Source organism: Helianthus annuus, chromosome 17 (genome assembly GCF_002127325.2).
Source record: "Helianthus annuus cultivar XRQ/B chromosome 17, HanXRQr2.0-SUNRISE, whole genome shotgun sequence".
In the NCBI taxonomy this organism is placed as follows: domain Eukaryota; kingdom Viridiplantae; phylum Streptophyta; class Magnoliopsida; order Asterales; family Asteraceae; genus Helianthus; species Helianthus annuus.
The window spans coordinates 77,946,806-77,968,519 of NC_035449.2; the positions used below are offsets into that span (position 1 = coordinate 77,946,806).

At 40.1% G+C, this 21,714-nt stretch overlaps 1 protein-coding gene across 1 annotated transcript; it reads right to left on the reverse strand.

The window, feature by feature from the left end:
* Positions 1-935: 935 nt before the first annotated feature.
* LOC110912998 (squalene synthase 2) lies at positions 936-7,578 on the reverse strand. Its single transcript, XM_022157855.2, has 14 exons — positions 7,237-7,578; positions 6,261-6,303; positions 6,082-6,171; positions 5,905-5,980; positions 5,257-5,326; positions 5,011-5,154; positions 4,815-4,919; positions 3,782-3,928; positions 2,713-2,788; positions 2,180-2,268; positions 1,941-2,032; positions 1,815-1,860; positions 1,662-1,731; positions 936-1,146 (listed from the first exon to the last, which is right to left on the reverse strand). Exons 1-14 carry the CDS (start codon positions 7,549-7,551, stop codon positions 1,130-1,132), a joined length of 1,380 nt encoding a protein of 459 aa, XP_022013547.1. The 5' UTR covers positions 7,552-7,578; the 3' UTR covers positions 936-1,129.
* Positions 7,579-21,714: the final 14,136 nt, after the last annotated feature.

Here is a 21,714-nt window from a genome sequence, read left to right on the forward strand (position 1 = left end):
ACCCGAACATAGAATATTTTTTTAGGTCCGGTACCTTCCCCCCCCCCCCCCTAAACTTTTTTTCAAGCTTCGCCACTGATCACTAGTGATGACCACCGCCACTAAAAAAGGTTTGTGAGTGATAGAATAGTGGTTGATGACATGGCGGACTTGATTGGATGTTTGCGAGTGATAGAATTCCATCACTTGTGACCACCCCCACTCCCCTAAGGCTGGAGGGTGTGGGGGCGCCACCCTTGCCAGCTAGGCATCTATAGCGCCCCCCGGCGCTAGAACACCACACCCCAGGTGCCATGGAGGGGCGCCATTGAACTCTCGCCATGGTGATAACGAGCAACCAGTGCGTGGATCGAGGAGAGTTATTGCATTTGACCATACCCAATGAATTAAGGAGGGGCGCTATAGGGCTCCATCCACACCCTCCAAATTAAAGGGGGGTTTGATAAAGCCCCCAAGCTGACATGGCTCCTACGTGGCGCTTAGGTGGACTTGATAAAGCCTCATGGGGCTCCAACCACACCCTATAGCCTAAGAGAGAGGTAAAAACTTAGATTGTTCACTATTTATGTAATAATTTATTTCACTGATAAGGATTATCTACAAACTTATAATTCACATTTTTTTATACTAATACATGGGTTTGTATATGTAAGCTAGTTATCTATATAAGTGATCAATAAAACTTTGTTAGAATTTTTTGTATAACCGAACAATAAAACTTTGTTATAATATCAACTGAACCAAGTTATTTAGGCAATTAGGCTTGATCTTTTTAGTTGATGTTTAGTTAGTCTATCCAATCGTGACATGTGCGATATATAGAAGCGTTTTCCTTGAACGGCAAAGATTACATAATCACTACTCCTAAATTACACCAGTTTTACCCCATGTCAGGAATTGAACCCTGGTCTCGCAAGAGACACAAAGCTAAGTCATGCTATAAATTAGTTGCTAACTTGCTTAATGCATCTTGAAGGCGTAATAACAGTAACATTTTAACAAATCTGTTCTCAAGCAAATATATAACAATCAACTATTCAATCGTTTTTACCATCCTAATGTATTCGACAAGTAATATAACACCCCGATGTCTGTATAACAACAGCTTTACGAAGAACCGAGCCACAAATTATTGCACCATGTCACCTACATAACAATGTGATATCAAGGGATTCTCACAATGTAAGTTAAGTTAAATTTGTAGATCGATAACAGGTTTGGGTCAAAACAGGCCGGGTCAAGTTGGTTTAATTTGCAACCTCTTTTTGTGAGGTTTTGAATTTTCTATAAAATGTGGTAACTATAGTTACACGACCATTATTTAAAGGTCGGAATTTCTAATATGACATAAAATAATCAAGTTTTGGGTTGTCATGTCTAACGCAGTTATAAACGGGCCGTGTTCCGGTTGATCTGTTTAACCTGTTTAACTAAATAGACGGACCCATTTAATACAACTCACCGACCCGTTTACAACTACAACACAATCCATTTACAACCCGTTTGATTCGTTTAGGCAGCTTTCACCTCGTTTGACCCATTTAACTTGTTCCACATCTAGCTAAACTTTTTCTTTGACCCGTTCATAACTAAATGGGTCAAAATTGTCACCTCTAAAATGAATACACAAGAGAAGTTGGTAGTTTACTAAGAATGCTTACTGATTTTGTTGGGCCGATTAGCAGATAGATAAACGTAGAGAATTGCCAGTAAAACGATCAGAAAAGCAATCTGCATAAAGATCATGGTATCTTATTACTATGAGACGGATTTGGTTAAACGAAAAGGCCAACTTAAGAAATTTGGATACTCACCAGAGCCGGAGCGTAGCTCGGCCCATCACCAGCTATGTACGATTTCCTGAAAAACACATATATATTTTTTTAGCTAAGATGGAAACGGGCCGATTGGGTCAAACGGGCTGAAAAGTTCACAAGTACCGTTTGTCAAGGGTGCCTGATCTCCTGCAAATCTTTTGGATAGCCTCTACCCTGTTGATTGTTGTATGAGCATTTGGATCCTTCAAGTTAACCTGGTAAAAACAACAACTCATCATTTACCAAAATAAAGGTAAAAACAACTCATCAATTAAGAAAATAAACCTTATTATTTCAATGAATAAAAAAAATCTTGACACAAGGAAACACATGATAAAATTGATTAATGCAATGAACAATACCTTGGACCTGAGCAATGATGAAAAATCGAAAAAAGCACCATACACGTCCGCCATGGATTTCGTTCGGTCGATTATTTTTGCAGTAAGACCTAGAAACGAGATCGCCAAATAAAGGTTTCATATCCAACAAAAACATAAAATATTGGGTCGTACTGCGTTAACATATTCACTAAAGAGTATGAGCGTGTTAGGTAGTGGGTCAAAATGGATCGGGTTGGGTTAGGTTAGGTTGACCCATACCCACCCCCCCCCCACACACACACACACATATATTATATATAACTACTTAATGCCTTAAATACAATTGCAAAAACCATGTTATTACACTATGGGATGTTTTTAACCCGCTTGACCCATTAAGGATTTTAATAAAAGACCGTCTGGCCTGCCAATATGGTCTGAAAATGATTCAGCATTGTTGATACTCCTACTTAGAATTACCAACAAGCATAAGGACTTCGGGTTGGGAAAGAAATCAGATTTTAGTAAAATAATTGAACTAAAGAGTGTGCTGAATAAAACAGTAATCTTACCTCGTCTCAGTTTAACCACCCCTCTGTAAACTTGAATATTGTTGTAGCATAAAGTTAGTGTTCCAATTGCCATTATCTGATACAACATAACTTGAATATATTAAAACATCCACATAGGATATTTCATTGTCAAAATGACATCACACACTCCTACAGTCTCATGTGAGGATAATAAAATATATCCTACAAAACCTGGTATATATTTACCCAATATAAAATCATAATCTCAACGATACCCATTTTCAAATTTTTGACATTTATACCCTTCTCTTGAAACTTGCATTATATGTCATATGAGACTGGGGGTGTGAATTTTTTGACACAAACCTAACCCATTTTTACTATGTTATATTTTTTTACATCATAAATTAAATTGAGTTTGTATTTTATGTCATAATTATAACTTAAAAAGAGAAATCGACATAATATTTTATAATTTAAATGTAACTGTATTATATGCATTTGTGTTCTTTTTAGTAAATTTTAATTCTAATTTAGGTTGAACAGGTCGTGTTCGGGTTCAAATGTATGACACGATTTTCGGGTTCCGGTCATGTTCAGGTTCGGGTCAGGTTGAACCTGCCAACCAACAAACACAACCCGTTTAGCACCCCTATTAATTAAAGTTTGGAGTGTAAGGATACAAGAAGGGTATAATGGTCATATTATAAATTTGTATTTTGTAAAATGGGTAAACATGATATTCAAGTATTTTGAATGAGTACATTCGATATTAATTTATTATTATTGGGTCAGTATGATTTTATGCAAGTGTTTAGGGGTATATGTATAAAACTGCCCTCATGAGGATTTCAAAAGGTACCATTTCTCTAAGTTTTCAAATTACTCATTGTATGCATGCCAAAAAAAGATTGGTGAGATTAATCTTGCTTCATTATTTTGTCACCATTAAAGGTTACTTTGTACATTTGGCAAACAGCCAAATAGTTACCAATGACTATTGTCTTTGTATATGTTAAAATATTCAAATACATCCCAGGTAAAGGTTTAAATCACTTTGTAAGCAATGTAGGATATTTAAGGTAAAAACCTTAAATAAAATAAATACCTGTGGTATAGCACAAAACTTGAAGATTGATGGATCACGTAATTTGGACATATACTTTAAACAATCTTCAATATGTACTAAAGCGTTTGTCACCATATCATTCAAGCACTCAATAGCCTTCTGTGAGTTTTCTTTGTGTTTCAAGTCCTGAGATACATATCATCAAGTAACAATTAGATTGAAGATCCAAACTTCAAAAATAATTAATAAGTGTATTCTGCTATGTGATTCTACATTGGCTATGGATGCAAAAGGGATGGGGGTCAAAACGGTAATTTTGTATGAGTTAGGTTGGGTCGCCACCAACACTTTGTCTAAAAACTTCAAATTTCTTTACAAATAATTAACGTGTCAAATATTATTACAAATATACTTTGGCTGACTTGTGGTCAGTACGACTAATTTGACGTGTTTCTAGGGCTGCAAGTGAACTGAACGTTCAACAAACAACTCGTGATCTGTTCGGCGGGAAGTTCGTATGTGTTCGTTTGTTTAATAAATGAACAAAAAATTCCGTTCGTTTAGTTATATGAACGAACATGAACACAATCCGCGTTCGTTCATTTACGTTCGTGAATGTCCGGTAACGTGTTTGTTTGTGTTCGATAGTTCACTAGGATTTTTAACTTTTATATTTTTATAAATACTTCAAAATTCCCACTAATAAGTTATTTAATGAGTATTAGTGTGTTGTATAGTATATAATTTAATATATTATATACCTTTTAATATATGTGCACTCTGTTGAGAAACATGTGTTTGTGTTTGTTTACATTCGTTACCTAAATTTAACTAACGGACAAAAACAAACACGAACTCACTCATTTTCTAAATGAACAAACATGAACATAAAATCTTGTTCGGTAGGTGTTCATGAACATTTTGTAAGCACATATATTTCATTAACAAACAAACACAAACAAGACATTGTTCGTGTTCGTTCGGTTCATTTGCAACTCTACGTGTATCCTTTTAAGCTATTTTTTTGGTCCTAACTAGATCTAAATTTTTGTTGAAGCAAATGACGACATACCTCTAGATTATTAGTATATTTACTCCAGATCTGTCGAGGCCAGAACATACGCGACTTAGGTGTCTCGTTAATGTCCTCAAGATAATCTCTAATGATGTTTGTTTTCTGCAAAATTGTACCATGCATTAATACAAAGGTGAATCCAGATGATATTTGGTTTTTATTTTTTTTTTCAAGTGACCAGAAATATTATTACCTGGAGGAATAAGCCCATTGAATTGGAAATAGATTCAGGAAACAAAATTTCTTTTCCGGATGCATGAAAGAGTTTCGACAAGCCTAATCCAACAAGTCCCGCAGCATAATGACAGTACTCATCATAGTCTTTAATTGTATCAACCTGCAAACACCACATAAACTCTCAGCTTTTGTACTCACCATGTATAATGATATATTGACTAAGGTTTGACTTCAAAGTTCATGTAATGATGATAATATGTACCTCTTTGAATATAAACTTTGCCATTCCTGCACCCATTTTCATTGTAATATCCTCAATTGCCTCCTGAAAACTGCAGAATGGTTGATAAAGTTAGTTGTAAGTCAGCATTGATTATGCACAAAATTTATATATATTAATAAACCCTAAATCCTGCAGATAACAGATTGTTTCAAGCATAGGGCTGTATTCTATACAAAACGAACTAACTTTAAGTAGAGAACTGTATACGCACTCTGTCACATCAACCAACTTTGGCATTAACCAACTTTAGCCCCTCACCTTTAATAATGACATGTGTAGCCTTTGGTAATGACATGTTTAGCCCTTTAACTAAAACAACTTTAGCCCCTCAACTTTAATAATGACATGTTTAGCCCCTTAACTAGTACATCAAACAACTTTAACTCTCGCGCTTTGCTTATTTTTATCTACATTTTGAACCCGCTGCAAAGCGTGGGTGGTAACTCACTAGTTATCATAAATATCATTTGGTAGGATTTAAACAAGATTGATTTTGAAACCGAATCTACAGTTTTCTTATTCAGTTTCAGATCCAAGAACATGATGAGAAACCCAAGAACATAATCCACCAACAATACACTATAAGATAACTAAGAGCCCACAATTTATAGTTTATGTAAAGGCAACCTGTCATTAAGCTCCAGAAAAGCAGTAGAAACATAACAAAATTGGTCCATGAGAACCTTGTAATCCTGTGTACCACCTTTATAAATAAAGAAACAACTAGAATCAGCAAGTAAATCATTGATGATCCACAAAATTAGAGATGTAAGCAAAGCAGGCAATAGCTGAGCCAGTGCTCACATTCAAAATGCCAATCAGGATCATAGATATGGCGATGAAATTCCATCAGAATTGGTATCTTAACCATGGTATCTAAGCTTGTATCATCCTCTGCCCAAAAGGCAAAACAACCAAAATATGTGAATCCAAAAGCGGTATCTCAATTTCATATAGAAAAGGGAAACTTTAACAGCACATACCGACAGTGTCTAGGGCTCGAAGAACCAAATAGAAAACACATACCTGCACGAGGAGCATATTGAAAAGAGAGAAATGAGTGAAATCCAGCAATTAATTAGAAAACGAAATACTTAGGTTTAAACTAAAGAGGATTGAAGATCTATCAGATGTAACATATGTGCAGAGACACATTATAATATTAACTTCTTATGCATGGGATTCTAAAGATAAGAATATTCTTTTCTTACTCATATATGAGTTATAATGACTGAAATGAATTTGTTTAAGTGCGTCATGTTAACAGTTACTGCCTCCCTAAAATTACAGCAAGGGTAGCAATGTAGCCCATGTAAGACATGTAATCGTCAGGTCTTTTATTATTATGTTGTTATGGGCTAAACAAGCCCATGTAAGACATGTAATCGACGGGTCTTTTAGGTCGAAGTGTCGAACAGTTGTGTCGCGTCTGGAACGGTTGCTGCAAACCATCGCGTCGTTTCAGAAGTATATATGTATTGATACATCCAAACGTTGCAGGAATGTATTGATTTCATGCATTCATGATCTAAAAATCAAAACGTTTATTCGTAAATCAAATTTGACAATCGAAACTAACTACATAAATTTGTGATCGACAAATCACAAAACAAAAACATAAAAACGCTTGATATAGCGAACATTTCAGCAATATTCACACATTCACATCTACAAAATCGAACAAATCAACCAACAGTGCAACGGAACAATATAGATAAATCATAAACACAAAATTATCTAAAAACGAGAGCGAATCAAACAACAAACGCATAATAAATCAAACTTACAGCGTCAGGAGCGAAGCGAAAATCAAAACGTTTATTCGTAAATCAAATTTTATATCAGAAAATCACAAAACAACACGTAAAATCATTGCAGAACATATTGAATTCACACATTCACATCCACAAAACCTAATAAATCAACGAAATGAAACAGTCTCGATAAAATCAAACTTACAGCGTCACGAAGGTCGGTTCCGAGCTGTTGAATAACGAGAGCGAAGCTTCTAGAAACCTTCTGAAGCATGGAGTAACAGAATCCCCAATGTGCCTCCGTAGGGATCTGAGTTTCGGCCTGTTTGGTGGCCATCCTGAGCTTCAACAATGGATAGAGATCGTCTGGATGCTCGAACACCTCCTTTAAACCTCTCATTGTATCGATCAAATTTGCAGATCGGAAGAATGAGATTTCAAAGTTTTCCTCCTTTTTGGTTATAGGGCATGCTGTTACGATTGTGGTTTGTTTAAATGTGCGTACCTCATAATATTGCATGAGATATGCCACGTGTTGATATTCAATTGGCTGATTGATGTAATATTATTGTTGGCAATCACAGGTATGAATATAAAAGAATTGAGAATCAAGAATAATAAACTTGCTTGTATTGAATGAAAAAGTGATAATTACAATTGACATACATGAGCCCTATATATACTATACGAATAGATGCGATTGTAGAGACATATCTCTTCACGAACGGTTGCGACTCTTGAACTTGTGGTTGAGATTGATCTTGAAGAGGTGTGTCTCCTTGAAACATCGTGTCTCTTGCTTCCTCTCTTGTTGGCGCTGATTCCGAACAGGTATGTCTCCAGGAGAGGCGTCCCTTGATTAAGTGTAGGTTACAATCTTTCAAAGTGTCGCATCTAGTCCTCGTACTTTCTAACTAATCTAATTACAACATAAACTAACTAACTACTAATTACAGAACGACCCCTAACCTATATTTTAGTTTAAAACACCAATACTCCCCCGTAAACTAAATATAGTTTAACAAAAGGTCTTCAACTTGCTCGACTTGCAGTAGCATTGGTTCCTCTTCCAATGCGAGATTGGCTTCTTGTTGCGTGTCTTTCTCCTTTTCTTTCCACTTGGTGCAATCTCTTGCAAAATGACCAAGTTCTCCACAATCATAACATCTGAACTTGCTCTTGTCTTGGTTTCTTGGACCCATATCTTTTCCACGTCCTCTTCCTCCTTTGAAAGATCCTTGTCCTTGACTTCTGCCATAGTTTTGAACACCACGACCCTTTCCATGATGCAAACTTTCAAACTGATTATTTGTACTTGCCATCATGAGTCCTCCTTGATTATTATCTTCTTGCTTGTCTTGACTTTTGAGACGTTCTTCAAAAGCTATTATTCTTCCCACTGCTTCTTCAAATGGCATTTTGTCTATTTCCGAATATTGTTCGATATTTGCCACGATGGGTAGGAACTTCTTCGGAACGGAAATGAGTAATTTCCTTACGAGTTTCTTGTCTTTGATAGTGGTACCGAGAGTTTTAAATTTGGCTTTTATACCACTCAACTTGCTTGCGAAACTACTTACTGTTTCGTTCTCATCCATCTTTAAAACTTCCAGTTCGCTCCTTAAAGTTTGTAGACGTGCTTTCTGAACCATATCTGCTCCGAGATAACGAACTTTGATTGCATCCCATACTTCCTTTGCTTTTTCGTATTGCGCAACTTGCATCAAAACATCTTCTGGTAACGTTTGGAAGATAAGTGCTTTCGTTGTGTGCGCCTTTTTTTCGTTTATCCCTTTCGTTGAAACAACTGTTTCCCAAAGACTATATGCCTTCAAGATTGTTTCCATCATAACTGCCCATTGGGTGTAATTTGCCTCTTTCAATTTTGGGCATTGAAGAGATACATTCCCTTGCTCGTGGAGTGACGTTGATGCACTTCCTTCTTTTTCTGTCATGCCTCCTTTCTTTCTCGCCTTGCTTTTCTTGCCTATCTTGCTTGTGATCGGATGATCCTTTTCTTGACCGTGTAGATCAAATTTCTTACTTAGTACTTGCGCCTGGCCAACTTGCTAACCAGGTTCTTGTGTTTCTGACCGACTTGCTAATCAGATTTTTATGTACCCTGACCCACTTGCTAATCAGGTACTGACCGACTTGCTGATCAGATTCTTGCTAACTTGCTGTTGCGAATTTGATCAAAACTATCCAACCAACTTGCTAATTGGACTTAATTTGATCGTGTGACAGCTCGAAATCTAGAACCTTCGTTGTGTCTTGATGCAACATACTTGTACGCTATGTGACTAGTTAACCGATTTAAACTTAATGATAAACGTGAACCTTTTATGTGATATGTGCTTTTTTTTATGTGTGCATTTGTATGTATATATGTACGTGTTATATGTGAGCCGAGAACCCGACCGAGAACAAAGGACCCGACTCGAGACCATGAGGTCTCGAGTGTATAGTAACCGAATGGGCCTTGGGTCGAGAACCTAGTGACCGGTTTATAAGCCCTTTAGGGCACACACTTGGAACTAGCATATATATATACCACCACCCTTAGTTATTTTACCATTTTGTTGAACAACACATACACACACACTCTCCTACCTTCTCTCACAAGCACACATTTTCGGCCAACATTTAATCCTTGGATTCAACTTGGAAATCAACATTTGGAGTTCACCTTTCATACTTCTTAACCGGTTAGTGACTCATATTGTATTTCGGTTTGTTGTTGATGTGTAATGAGGTTGAATGATAATATGTGTTGGCTTGGTGATTGTCTATCTTTGATAAAGATGTTTGCTAGATAGAAAATAGTTGTTTGTTGTCAAATAATGATATTGTGAGATGATGAAATGTTATAATCGACTTGTATGTGTCTAAACCCGAATGACTTGTTTATACTAGAAGGTTGTGTTCATGATAGTGTTTGAATAAGGGAATTTCTGAAATCGGTTTGCATGTGTAAGGATTGAAACCACTAAATGAATATGTTTGTCATAATAGGATGCACATTAGTGAGTTATAGTTCATAATTTTGCTTGAACAAAGGTTGAATATGTTATGAATATGCTTTGAATGTGGGTTGAATATTTGAAATCTGCATTGTTTGATCCATTTTGAGTAAATTTTAGACAACAAAACATGTTTAGTGGCTGGTACATATTTCTGCATGAATTCTATTGGATAGTACGACCTGCGCAGAATCAGCAACTGTTGGGAGTCGGAACCCCTGGTTGCGACTCGAAATCTCCGGGTTACGACACCGGTTGCGAGTCAAGAACACCTGGTTGCGACTCGCAACCACAGCATGATGAACCGAGACCACAGGTTGCGACACAGGTTACGAGTCCCGTTGCGACTCGAGACCAAAACATGACTAGCCGAGACCACGGTTGCGACATAGGTTGCGACTCGCAACCATCCATGATCAACACAAACAGCATGACTCGAAACCATGCTTGCGAGTCCGGTTGCGACTCGAGACTACACTTATTGGACTTGTTTAGTTATGGGCCTAAGTTAGTGGGCCGGACTTATGGACTTCTGTGTTACTGTTAACGTGTAGTTTGGGCCTGTTACTACGAGCCCAACTGTTAGGGCCTCACACTTAGACTTTGGATTGTATACGACTGTTAACTGTGAACTGTTAATGCTAAACGTATTGCCGTGAATATTACCTGTGTACAATACGTGTTGAACATACGTGCACTGCTTGGCTTGAATCTGATACGAATAATATCTGTGATAGGACCTAATTGGTTACCTGCAAATTTGATTATCTTTTCTGTGTTACTACCGAGCAAACCAAGGTGAGTTCACACCCTCTACAAAGCATGGGATTCCCTGGGTTGGGAACGGGGTTAAGGAACGTGGATTCCTCGTCCTCCTTGGGTAGGACGTCAGTGGTTCAGGAATGTGATTCCTCGTCCGGATGGACGGATAACACGTACTAGACTAAAACTCTATCACGAAGTCCCTCCTTTTTGTATCGACTTAATCGCCGGGCCAATGGCGAGCGGGTCATTAGTTAGATAGCGCTATTTAGGTCTGACAAACCTCACACCGTGCCGCAGAGGACGGGCGTGAACTAATGGATCTGGGGCACGTCAATGATGATAGACATTGATGTTTTCAGGGCACATAAACATGACTACAGTCAGCAGTCGATATGGTAACGAGTCTAGTGTACGCATGGGGTAGCCCCCACGGCCGAAATGCCTGATAACTAACATGGGGTAGCCCCCACGGCTTGAGTGCCGGAGTAACTGGGAATGAACATGTCACGTTTTTAAACTATGGGGTAACCCCCACGGCAGGATGCCAGTAAAGGAAACTGTTTTCGGAATAACTAAAACAAACACCCAACCGTGAACTCACTCAACTAGTTGTTGACTCGTTACTACATGCTTTGCAGGACCATAGGTACTCAGCTGGAGCTTGCATGGAGGAGAGTCGTTGTGGGACACGGATTGCTGCGTGTCATGTTTTATTCGAAAACATTTGAACTTATGTTATAACTTTAAACTTATGCTTCCGCCTACAACTTAAACTTGGTTTTGTTGGAACACCAATCGTATTGGTTAAACTTTTATGATTATTCATATGCTTGTTCAGTATGATTGGTGGCTGGATCCTGGTCAGTCACGCCTCCAAGCGGTAGTACTCCGCAGGTGGGATTTTGGGGGTGTGACAGATTGGTATCAGAGCCATTGGTTATAGTGAACTAGGTTTTAATAAAGGGGAAACGTTTTTGTTAAAACCAGACTATAACCGGTATAGTGCTCAACGGTCCACAACGACGCTCCACTCCACATGCAAGGCTCGACATACTAGGTAATATGATATGTGTATATTTCCTACTTGTTAGTTACATAGTACATTGCCCATGGTATGCTTGATTAGTATAACTACTGTTGCTTGAACACGTGTGTGCTTACTCTATCCTACTATCGTGCTTTCGCGAACCTCTCTCACACGTATTACTCTTATTATGAAGAATCATGTCTGGACGCGTTAACATGACACAAGCCCAGTTGACGGCTTTGATCAACGAACGAGTTGCCGCAGCACTCGCAGCTGCACACGCAGGAGGTATAACCTGCAGCCCGAACTTATCCTAGGATCTTTAGGATCCTACTCTCGTGAACCAACCTTTGTGTTAAACTCTGTCATTCTTTCACCTACCTTAGGTCAATATGCTCAGGCACCGGTGTGCACATTTAAGACCTTTATGGACTGTCGACCCACTACTTTTAGCGGAACTGAAGGAGCAGTAGGTCTCCTACACTGGTTTGAGAAACTAGAATCTGTGTTCGAGATGTGTGAATGCCCTGAAGCGCGCAGGGTGAAGTATGCTACTGGTACTCTCGAGGGTTTGGCCCTCACGTGGTGGAATGCTCAAGTGCAAATGCTGGGGTTGGTTGCTGCCAACGCCACCCCATGGGAAACTTTCAAGGAAATGGTTAAGGAAGAATACTGCAGTCGTGATGACATTCACAAGCTGGAAGATGAGTTCTACAATCTCAAGATGACGGGGTCAGAGATCGAAGCATACACTAAGAGATCGCATGAGCTTGCCTTGTTGTGTCCTACTATGGTGGACCCTCCCTATAAGCGAATTGAACTCTATCTCAAGGGCTTGGTGCCAGAGATCCAAAGTCATGTGACTTCAGCAAATTTGACTACTATCCAGCAGGTTGTTCAGTTGGCTCACCGTCTTACTGACCAAGCGGTGGAGCAGAACAAGTTACCAAAGCGCATAGGTGCTGCAACTACTTCTGGTACCTCTAGTGGGGACAAACGGAAATGGGATGGAACTTCAAGCAAGGGTTCAACTTCTGTACAATCTCAGTCTCAGCAGAGAAAGACTGACGACCACAAGAGCCCCAGTCAACAATCGTCTGGAGGTCAAAGTCATGGTGGGTACAAAGGAAATCACCCCAAATGCAATCGTTGCAACCTACACCACAGTGGGCCATGCACCAGGGGCAACTGTCATCGGTGCAACAAGCCTGGACATGTTGCAAAGGATTGTAGGAGCGCATACCCCGCCAATCAGAATCGTCAGCAGCCTCAGCAGAACCAGCGACAGCAACAGGGTAACAACAAAGGATGCTTTCAGTGTGGAGCTGAAGGCCACTTCAAGAAAGATTGTCCCCAACTGAACCAGAACAACAACAATCAAGGGAATGGTAACAATGGGAATCATAACAACAACAACGGCGCCAGGGGACGAGTGTTCGTGATTGGTCAAGGTGAAGCAAGGAATGATCCCAACGTGGTGACGGGTAAGTTCCTTCTCGATGACTTTTATGTTACAGTCTTATTTGATTCGGGTGCCGATACTAGCTATGTGTCACTAGAAGTTAGAAAAATGCTTAAGCGTACTCCAACACCCCTGAGCGACAAGCACACCGTAGAGCTAGCTAATGGTAAGAGTTTGGAGGCCTCGCACGTAGTCAAAGGTTGCCAACTTGTTCTCGCTAACCAGACCTTCTCTATTGACCTTATTCCTATCGTCTTGGGTAGTTTCGACGTTGTCATTGGGATGGATTGGCTATCCCAACACCGAGCAGAGATTCTTTGCAACGAGAAGATCGTTCGTATCCCTGGTTTAGGTAGTGAACCTCTCATGATCCGTGGCGACAAGAGAAGTGCTGTTGAGAACATCATCTCTCTTCTTAAGGCCCAGAAGTGCTTACGAAAGGGCCACACTGCGATTTTGGCTCTAGTTACTGATACCACAGAGAAAGAGAAGAAGCTAGAAGATTTTCCAGTTGTACGTGACTATCCTGAGGTATTCCCTGAGGAATTACCTGGTCTTCCGCCCCATCGCCAAGTCGAGTTTCAGATTGAACTAGCTCCTGGAGCTGCGCCTGTAGCTCGTGCACCTTATCGTTTAGCTCCATCAGAGTTGGAAGAACTCTCCACGCAACTACAAGAACTCTTGGATAAGGGTTTCATTCGTCCTAGCTCATCGCCTTGGGGAGCTCCAGTACTATTTGTGAAAAAGAAGGATGGTACCTTCAGAATGTGTATCGACTATCGAGAACTCAACAAGGTGACTGTGAAGAATCGTTATCCTCTACCGCGCATTGACGACTTGTTCGACCAGTTGCAGGGGTCGAGCTACCATTCAAAGATCGATCTGAGATCGGGATATCACCAGCTGAGAGTTCGGGAAGAGGATGTCTCTAAGACAGCCTTTAGAACTCGATATGGGCACTATGAGTTTTTGGTCATGCCGTTTGGGCTGACAAACGCACCCGCAGTTTTTATGGATTTGATGAATCGAGTGTGCAAGCCTTACCTGGACAAGTTCGTTATAGTCTTCATCGACGACATTCTGATCTATTCTAAGAGCAAAGAGGAGCACGAACAGCATCTACGACTTATTTTGGAACTCCTTCGAACAGAGCAGCTTTACGCGAAATTCTCGAAATGCGACTTCTGGCTTTGAGAGGTCCATTTCTTAGGGCATGTAGTGAACAAGGATGGGATTCACGTAGATCCATCCAAAGTGGACTCTATTAAGAACTGGCCTGCGCCTCGCACACCAAAGGAAATTCGCCAATTCTTGGGATTGGCAGGTTACTACAGGAGATTCATTAAGGATTTTTCAAAGATCGCGCAGCCTCTCACCTTGTTAACGCAGAAAGGCGTCACCTATCATTGGGGAAATGCACAAGAATTAGCTTTTCAGCATCTAAAGAATAGACTTTGTAGTGCACCTATCCTTTCACTGCCAGAGGGCACAGACGATTTTGTGGTTTACTGTGATGCATCAATTCAAGGTCTTGGTTGTGTATTGATGCAACGAGATAAAGTCATAGCTTACGCCTCACGACAACTCAAAGTTCACGAGAAGAACTACACAACACATGATTTAGAGCTGGGAGCTGTTGTTTTCGCACTTAAGTTATGGCGGCATTACCTATACGGAACCAAGTGCGCCATCTACACCGACCACAGGAGCCTAGAGCACATATTCAAGCAGAAGGAACTGAATATGCGGCAACGACGATGGGTCGAATTACTGAATGACTACGAGTGCTCCATCAGGTATCACCCGGGCAAGGCCAATGTTGTGGCCGACGCCCTGAGTCGAAAGGATACTGCGCCTAAGCGCGTAAGAGCTTTACAACTCACGATCCATTCTAGTCTACCTTCGCAAATACGAGCTGCTCAGATAGAAGCACTGAAACCAGAAAACGTAAGGGCCGAAGCCCTACGCGGGTCAAGACAACGCCTAGAACAGAAGGAAGACGGTGCTTACTACGTAACAGGACGCATTTGGGTCCCACTCTATGGCGACTTACGAGAACTTGTGATGAATGAAGCGCACAAATCTCGCTACTCGGTACACCCTGGTTCGGACAAGATGTACCACGACATTAAAACTACGTATTGGTGGCCTAGCATGAAGGCCCACATAGCAACTTACGTCAGCAAGTGTTTGACTTGTGCGCGAGTCAAGACGGAATATCAGAAACCCTCAGGCCTACTCCAACAACCAGAGATACCACAATGGAAATGGGAGCAAATTTCCATGGATTTCGTTACTGGCCTACCTAGATCACAGCGCGGAAACGACACTATCTGGGTGATCGTGGATCGACTCACAAAATCCGCACACTTTCTGGCAATTAAGGAGACGGATAAGTTCTCCACTTTAGCGGAAATATACCTCAAGGAAGTTGTTTCGAGGCACGGGGTGCCCACCTCTATCATCTCTGATCGAGATGCACGTTTTACTTCGGAACTGTGGCAGGCAATGCACAAGTCTTTTGGCTCACGTCTAGATATGAGCACAGCGTACCACCCACAGACGGACGGGCAGTCCGAGCGCACTATCCAGACCTTAGAAGACATGCTTCGCGCTTGTGTAATCGACTTTGGCAACAGCTGGGAAAGGCATCTGCCACTTGTGGAATTCTCGTATAATAACAGCTACCACACCAGCATTAAAGCTGCTCCGTTTGAGGCATTGTACGGACATAAATGTCGGTCACCTCTTTGTTGGGCAGAGGTGGGGGATAGTCAAATCACTGGTCCTGAACATGTGGTAGACACTACTGAGCGGATTGCTCAAATACGACAACGCATGGCGGCCGCTCGAGACCGTCAGAAGGCCTACGCCGACAAGGGCAGGAAACCACTTGAGCTCCAGGTTGGGGAGCGGGTATTACTCAAGGTTTCACCCTGGAAGGGTGTGGTTCGTTTTGGTAAACGAGGCAAACTCAACCCACGATACGTTGGACCTTTTGAAATCATTGAGAAAATAGGCAAGGTGGCCTACAGACTGAACTTACCAGCAGAACTCGGTGCAGTTCACAACGTTTTCCATGTGTCGAATCTGAAGAAGTGTCTGTCAGATGAGACCCACGTAGTTCCTCTAAAGGAGCTCACGATCGACGAACAGTTGAAATTCGTCGAGGAACCAGTCGAAATCACGGACCGGGATGTAAAGGTCCTCAAGAGCGCCAGAATACCTCTCGTTCGAGTTCGTTGGAACTCACGTCGTGGCCCAGAGTTTACCTGGGAGCGCGAAGACAGAATGAAACAAAAGTATCCCCAACTGTTTGAGAACAGTACAACCGCTACTGAGGCTGAAGCTACGGAATTTCGGGACGAAATTCCAGATCAACGGGGGGTGGATGTGACACCCCAGGATAACCGGGAAAACCTTACAACTTAACTAGCTTCCTCAGTGAGTGCCATCAAATTTCGGGACGAAATTTCTTTCAACTTGGGGATGAAGTGACAGCTCGAAATCTAGAACCTTCGTTGTGTCTTGATGCAACATACTTGTACGCTATGTGACTAGTTAACCGATTTAAACTTAATGATAAACGTGAACCTTTTATGTGATATGTGCTTTTTTTTATGTGTGCATTTGTATGTATATATGTACGTGTTATATGTGAGCCGAGAACCCGACCGAGAACAAAGGACCCGACTCGAGACCATGAGGTCTCGAGTGTATAGTAACCGAATGGGCCTTGGGTCGAGAACCTAGTGACCGGTTTATAAGCCCTTTAGGGCACACACTTGGAACTAGCATATATATATACCACCACCCTTAGTTATTTTACCATTTTGTTGAACAACACATACACACACACTCTCCTACCTTCTCTCACAAGCACACATTTTCGGCCAACATTTAATCCTTGGATTCAACTTGGAAATCAACATTTGGAGTTCACCTTTCATACTTCTTAACCGGTTAGTGACTCATATTGTATTTCGGTTTGTTGTTGATGTGTAATGAGGTTGAATGATAATATGTGTTGGCTTGGTGATTGTCTATCTATGATAAAGATGTTTGCTAGATAGAAAATAGTTGTTTGTTGTCAAATAATGATATTGTGAGATGATGAAATGTTATAATCGACTTGTATGTGTCTAAACCCGAATGACTTGTTTATACTAGAAGGTTGTGTTCATGATAGTGTTTGAATAAGGGAATTTCTGAAATCGGTTTGCATGTGTAAGGATTGAAACCACTAAATGAATATGTTTGTCATAATAGGATGCACATTAGTGAGTTATAGTTCATAATTTTGCTTGAACAAAGGTTGAATATGTTATGAATATGCTTGAATGTTTGAAGAACATGAAGAACTTGTTGAATATGCTTTGAATGTGGGTTGAATATTTGAAATCTGCATTGTTTGATCCATTTTGAGTAAATTTTAGACAACAAAACATGTTTAGTGGCTGGTACATATTTCTGCATGAATTCTATTGGATAGTACGACCTGCGCAGAATCAGCAACTGTTGGGAGTCGGAACCCCTGGTTGCGACTCGAAATCTCCGGGTTACGACACCGGTTGCGAGTCAAGAACACCTGGTTGCGACTCGCAACCACAGCATGATGAACCGAGACCACAGGTTGCGACACAGGTTACGAGTCCCGTTGCGACTCGATACCAAAACATGACTAGCCGAGACCACAGTTGCGACATAGGTTGCGACTCGCAACCATCCATGATCAACACAAACAGCATGACTCGAAACCATGCTTGCGAGTCCGGTTGCGACTCGAGACTACACTTATTGGACTTGTTTAGTTATGGGCCTAAGTTAGTGGGCCGGACTTATGGACTTCTGTGTTACTGTTAACGTGTAGTTTGGGCCTGTTACTACGAGCCCAACTGTTAGGGCCTCACACTTAGACTTTGGATTGTATACGACTGTTAACTGTGAACTGTTAATGCTAAACGTATTGCCGTGAATATTACCTGTGTACAATACGTGTTGAACATACGTGCACTGCTTGGCTTGAATCTGATACGAATAATATCTGTGATAGGACCTAATTGGTTACCTGCAAATTTGATTATCTTTTCTGTGTTACTACCGAGCAAACCAAGGTGAGTTCACACCCTCTACAAAGCATGGGATTCCCTGGGTTGGGAACGGGGTTAAGGAACGTGGATTCCTCGTCCTCCTTGGGTAGGACGTCAGTGGTTCAGGAATGTGATTCCTCGTCCGGATGGACGGATAACACGTACTAGACTAAAACTCTATCACGAAGTCCCTCCTTTTTGTATCGACTTAATCGTCGGGCCAATGGCGAGCGGGTCATTAGTTAGATAGCGCTATTTAGGTCTGACAAACCTCACACCGTGCCGCAGAGGACGGGCGTGAACTAATGGATCTGGGGCACGTCAATGATGATAGACATTGATGTTTTCAGGGCACATAAACATGACTACAGTCAGCAGTCGATATGGTAACGAGTCTAGTGTACGCATGGGGTAGCCCCCACGGCCGAAATGTCTGATAACTAACATGGGGTAGCCCCCACGGCTGGAGTGCCGGAGTAACTGGGAATGAACATGTCACGTTTTTAAACTATGGGGTAACCCCCACGGCAGGATGCCAGTAAAGGAAACTGTTTTCGGAATAACTAAAACAAACACCCAACCGTGAACTCACTCAACTAGTTGTTGACTCGTTACTACATGCTTTGCAGGACCATAGGTACTCAGCTGGAGCTTGCATGGAGGAGAGTCGTTGTGGGACACGGATTGCTGCGTGTCATGTTTTATTCGAAAACATTTGAACTTATGTTATAACTTTAAACTTATGCTTCCGCCTACAACTTAAACTTGGTTTTGTTGGAACACCAATCGTATTGGTTAAACTTTTATGATTATTCATATGCTTGTTCAGTATGATTGGTGGCTGGATCCTGGTCAGTCACGCCTCCAAGCGGTAGTACTCCGCAGGTGGGATTTTGGGGGTGTGACAGATCGACCCGCTGTACTTGCTTTTTCTTGCTTTGACCAAGAATGGTCGTTTTCTTGCTAGACTGAATCGTGATGATTCGACGTGCTACTTGCTATTTTGAACCAAACGGTCCGGAACTTGCTATTTGAACCAAGAATCGGTTTGACTTGCTAGAACCGATACGGGTTCGATTTCTTGCTATACGTATCGTTTATGATGCAAAATTGACTTGCTTTATTTTAAACAACATGCTAATGATCCCCTTTTCAACGTACAAAAAACTTGATTTCTTTTTTCCTTTTGAACACCAGTTCCACAATTAGTGTGATTCCAATATGGTTTTGCAAAAAAAAAGTCAAACTTGCAATTAAAATATAAACTCGTGCTCCTTGTTTATGATTCTTTAATGAATCAGTAACAACAAATTAATTGGAATCAAACCAAAACAAATTTGACCCTTTTTTTTACACAGAACCGATGACCCTATTATTCCTTTATTGTGGTTCGACTAAATCAAAAGAAAAAAACGTACTTACGAAATCGAACACGTCGCCTGGTTCTCTGATTCTCTGATTCAATCGGCAAACTCGGATTTTCGTTTCTTGCTCGTAATCTTGCACTGTGATTTTCTTTCTTGCTTCCTGGATCGATTAACGTGGTGCTCTGATACCACTGTTGGCAATCGAACATGCGAATCACAGGTATAAATATAAAAGAATTGAGAATCAAGAATAATAAACTTGCTTGTATTGAATGAAAAAGTGATAATTACAATTGACATACATGAGCCCTATATATACTATACGAATAGATGCGATTGTAGAGACATATCTCTTCACGAACGGTTGCGACTCTTGAACTTGTGGTTGAGATTGATCTTGAAGAGGTGTGTCTCCTTGAAACATCGTGTCTCTTGCTTCCTCTCTTGTTGGCGCTGATTCCGAACAGGTATGTCTCCAGGAGAGGCGTCCCTTGATTAAGTGTAGGTTACAATCTTTCAAAGTGTCGCATCTAGTCCTCGTACTTTCTAACTAATCTAATTACAACATAAACTAACTAACTACTAATTACAGAACGACCCCTAACCTATATTTTAGTTTAAAACACCAATAATTATGATTTAACACAGGGGTGGTGTATAGAGAGTTATAGGTAGGTGGTGGTTGCATGTTTATACGTGCGTCTTGAGGGTGGTTACATATGCAATTGAATATACATTCAGAATGTCCGCGCGATGCGGTGTGCGGTTAATCCATTTCATTGTATTGTTGTGTGTGGTTTAGTCGGTTCGGTTATTATCCTTAACCGAAGTCGAAACGAAGTCATCTATTGGTCTATTTTATTAACCAATCGGTTTTCGGTTAATTCCTTCGATTTATTCAGTTAGATTGACTGTTTTTGATTTGGTTCATTGAACTTACGTTAATAGCAAAAACCAAACTTGGATTAAAACTTTTGCTTTGAAATATATAAAAACTGAGGTATAAATACATAAAATGAAAGTATAAATATATGAAATGAAGATATAAAATATGAAAAATATAAACTGCAGGTATAAAAGCTAGAAATATATAAAAATATGAATGATTCGGTTCGGTTCAGCTAATTTTGGTTAAACGATAGTATAAAAAAATTGATAACCGGTTTTGGTTAATTTGGTTTTCTGTTTTCACTTTTCAAATAATTCAGTTTTTGGTTGATTTCGGCCCGGTTTCGTCTGTTTTCGGTTTAGTTTAGGTTAACGATTTAGTTATTGCTCATCGATAACCGATTTTGGTTAATAACCAATAGGTCTGCGCGCGATGCGGCAGTAAACACTGACATTGCCACAATGTGTATTGTTCGGTTGGTTAGATTATTATCCTCAACCGAAATCGAGGTCATCGATTAGTTTATTTTATTAACCAATCCGTTTTCAGTTATTCGGTTGGTTTATTCAGATAGATTGACGATTTTTTGTTTAATTCATTTAATTTCAGTTAATAGCCAAAACCAAACTTGGGCTAAAACTTTTCATTTTCTATACATGAAATTTAGGTATAAATACATGAAATGGATGTATAGGTACATGATATGGAGATGTAAATACATAAAATGGGGGTATAAATATGAAATACATGAAATGAAGGTATAAAAGCTAGAAATAGATGAAAATGTGAATGATTGAGTTCAGTTAATTTTGGTTAAATGAGGGTACAAAAAAGTCGATAACCGTTTTTGTTAATTAAGGTTTCGGTTAACCAGTTTTCAGTTAATTCAGTGTTTGGTTGATTTCGGTTAACGATTCAGTTATTACTCACTCTTAGACACTGTTAATCACGTAACATATTAATTTTATTAATTAAAAAAACTATAAAAATATTATACTCAAATTAAAGAGAATATAATACTAATTTATATGGTGTAATTTAAAAAAATATTAACTTACCA